Source organism: Nicotiana tomentosiformis, chromosome 12 (genome assembly GCF_000390325.3).
Source record: "Nicotiana tomentosiformis chromosome 12, ASM39032v3, whole genome shotgun sequence".
Taxonomy (NCBI): domain Eukaryota; kingdom Viridiplantae; phylum Streptophyta; class Magnoliopsida; order Solanales; family Solanaceae; genus Nicotiana; species Nicotiana tomentosiformis.
The window spans coordinates 31,751,268-31,754,317 of record NC_090823.1 but is presented as its reverse complement, the minus strand read 5'-3'; the positions used below and the strand labels follow the sequence as shown (position 1 = coordinate 31,754,317).

General features: G+C 46.0%; 1 protein-coding gene across 1 annotated transcript; it reads right to left on the bottom strand.

Moving 5' to 3' along the window:
* Positions 1–238: 238 nt before the first annotated feature.
* Positions 239–2,809, bottom strand: LOC138902424 (intracellular protein transport protein USO1-like). Its single transcript, XM_070190290.1, has 4 exons — positions 2,701–2,809; positions 1,162–1,859; positions 887–1,078; positions 239–790 (listed from the first exon to the last, which is right to left on the bottom strand). Exons 1-4 carry the CDS (start codon positions 2,807–2,809, stop codon positions 239–241), a joined length of 1,551 nt encoding a protein of 516 aa, XP_070046391.1.
* Between the last annotated feature and the right edge of the window lie 241 nt (positions 2,810–3,050).

The window sequence follows — 3,050 nt, the reverse complement described above, 5'->3', positions numbered from 1 at the left end:
TGTGAGTTCGGGCAAACTCTCACTTGATTATAAAGACTACACTAGTCTGACTTCGATCAAATTGCCTAAATCCTCGAACTTATGAATAAAACTTTCATAAGGCATGAATGAAACAAAATTTTCACAAGGCAGAAAATAAAATAAAGACAAGTCGGAAAAGAAAGAGATCTTTATATATATGAGAATATTTACTAGGTCCGATTAGAACCCTATACAAAAAGATTAAAAATGAAAAACCCTAAGGTTCCTGATTTTCTCCGGGGGCAGCTTCTTCTCCATCGAGGTCCTCCCTACTCTCGGACCCACTCTTACTCTTGACATCATCATCGGAGGAGGCCAATTCTCTATCATCGGCTTCATGCTCTCTAGACTTTGTTATTTCATCGAAAAGATCGAAACCTCGAGCGTGGATCTCCTCGAGCGTTTCCCTCCGATATTGGCATTTGGCGAGTTCAGCAATCCAATATGCTCGAGTTCGAGCGGTCTTGGCTGCCTCTCTCGCTTGGACTTGAGTGGCTTCAGCATTAGCCCGGTAGACGACCACGAGTGCCTCTGCCTTGGACTTTGCCTTTTCGGCTTCAGACTTGGCCTTTGCAAGTTCAGAAGCCAACCGGACATCGAGTTCCTCTATTTTCTTCTCCTGAATCAAGCTTTTTTCCTTCATGCCTCGAAGCTGACTTTTGGCCGATGACAATTGGGATAAAGAAATCTCTTTTTTTGCAGCAAAGCGGTCCATACCTTCTTTCCACCCCAAGGTCTCCGCCTTTATAATGTCGACCTCCTCACTGAGCTGCCCGATCATCTCGATCTTCTGCTATAACTGTGAGATTGAAATGTTACCCACCGTTCCCGAATTGAGCCCATGAGTTTTTAATATTTTCATTACCTGTTCGGTCAAGTCAGTCTGATCTTGGTGAGCCTTGGCCAACTCGGCTCGGAGGTCCTTAGTCTCTTCTTCTCTTTGCCCACAGAGAAGTCTGAGGGCATTCCTCTCCTCCGTGAGCCCTCTAAGGTCGGCCTTATACCGACTCAGCTCAGCTCGAGACCGAGAAAATGCTTCCCGTTGAAGCGCTGAGGCCTACGCAGAAAGAAGAAAAGAGGTTAGACATAAAGGAAAAAGCAAACACAAGGGTAATATCAACAAGGGGAATAAAGGCTTACCCGATTAAGAGCTTGTTGAGCTTCGTTGAAAAGGCTCGATGCCTCACCTGAGTCCTTTCTCGAGACCTCTAAGTCACCCAAGCCGGTAGAGTCTTCGACCTCAGTAAAATAATCACGGAAGGGATTTTCCTTTCCGTGGCCTCCTTCAATGGAGAGGGTATTCAAGGCCCGAGCCTCTTGAATAATCTCCTCAGAAAACGAGGGGAGCAGCAGGGTGCCTCCAATTTCTATTGCCCCAAGTGGATCACATGGGGAGTTCTCCCCATCTCGGGGAGCCTCGAGATCATCCCCTACAGTCGTACCCACCGTTGGCTCATTATGATGGGAGGCATCCTCGATCCTCGACGGCTCGGGGACTTCGCCATATTCTCTTTCCGAGACTCCCTCATCTCGAGATGGAATCTCCATAACCTTTACCAATTCAGTAGCCTTTGGAGCCTCGGTGCTCATTTTCACTCGGGCCACCAGCTTGGAGTCGTCTTTTTCCTCTTCTTCGTCTTCATCCCTTAGACGTCGAACGGATTCTTCGGTCAGAAAGATGATGTTCTTCCTCATCTTACGATCCACCTTCTTCTTAGGTTCTGGATCCTCATAGGTCGAGATCTTTTTTCTCTTTTTGTCCTTCGCCGGTTTCGGTGCCGGGATCGAAGCCTCCTCCTCACCAGATAAGGGCCTCACAATAGCATCTTTGCCAAGGCCTGTATGAAAAGAAAATAAGTAAGAAACGCTTTAACTAAATCAACAAAGACGTGGGAAAGGGGCTTACCATGTGTTTTGGCCTCCCATCGGCCCTTTGATAAATCGCGCCACGAGCGCTCGGCATACGTAAAAGTCGAGGCCAGGTCCCAAACCCAGCCCTTGAGGTTAGTAATTGTGCCGGGCATCCATGCAACCGCTACATCACGGAAAAGGATATCGATGAGAAATAAACAACAGAACAAAACAATAAATAAGAGGTAATAGTGGGATTGTACTTACGCTTCATATTCTATTTCTCGAAAAATGGCATCTTCTCGGCCTGGATTAGGTCGGAAGTCCTCACTCGAATGAACCGGCTCATTCAACCTCAGTCTTTATCCTCGTCTATTCTCGAGAACAATACTTTGGTAGCTCAGAATTGGAGTTTTATTAACCCACCTCGATAAAGGCAGGGGTTGTATAACTTGATGAGGTGGTCGAGGGTAAAAGGCATCCCCTCGACTTTGCTCACGAAATATCGGAGCAGAATAACGATTCGCCAAAAGGAAGGGTGGATTTGACCTAGGGTTATTTGATACTGGCGGCAAAAGTCAACGACAATGGGGTCGAGGGGGCGCAACGTGAAAGGGTAAGTGTAAACACTTAAAAAAACCTTCCACATGGGTGGTGATATCTTCTTCGGGATCCGGGATCACCACTTCTTTGTTCTCCCAGTTGCAATCTTTCCTTACCTGCTTAAGGTATCCCTCAGTTATCCAAAATATATACCTCGATACTGGCTCGCATCGACCGGGAACCGACGAGGCTTTATCGGCCTTAAAATCAGAAGTGAGAACACACCCCCAGCAACACACTTCTTAGGTCGTGGCTCCACCAGTGTTTTGTCGCCGGCAGACCATGATAAATAAGCGTCTTCTTTTTGAGGAACAGTTTTTGACATTTTCGCCATTTGGATTTGAAGTTGAAAATAGAGGGAGATGACAAGATTTGGTGTTCTAAGAAGAGATTTGCAGTGAAAATCATAGATTTGCAGATGAATAACTCAGAATATGCAAAAAAGAACTTAGAAGATTTGGAGATTGGAGATCCGAAAGTAAAAAATGGTGAAGAGGGGAACTATTTATAGATTTGGCGATGACGACTCAAAATCAGCAGTGGCTGACCATCGTCTGGCGCACATTTAATGATTT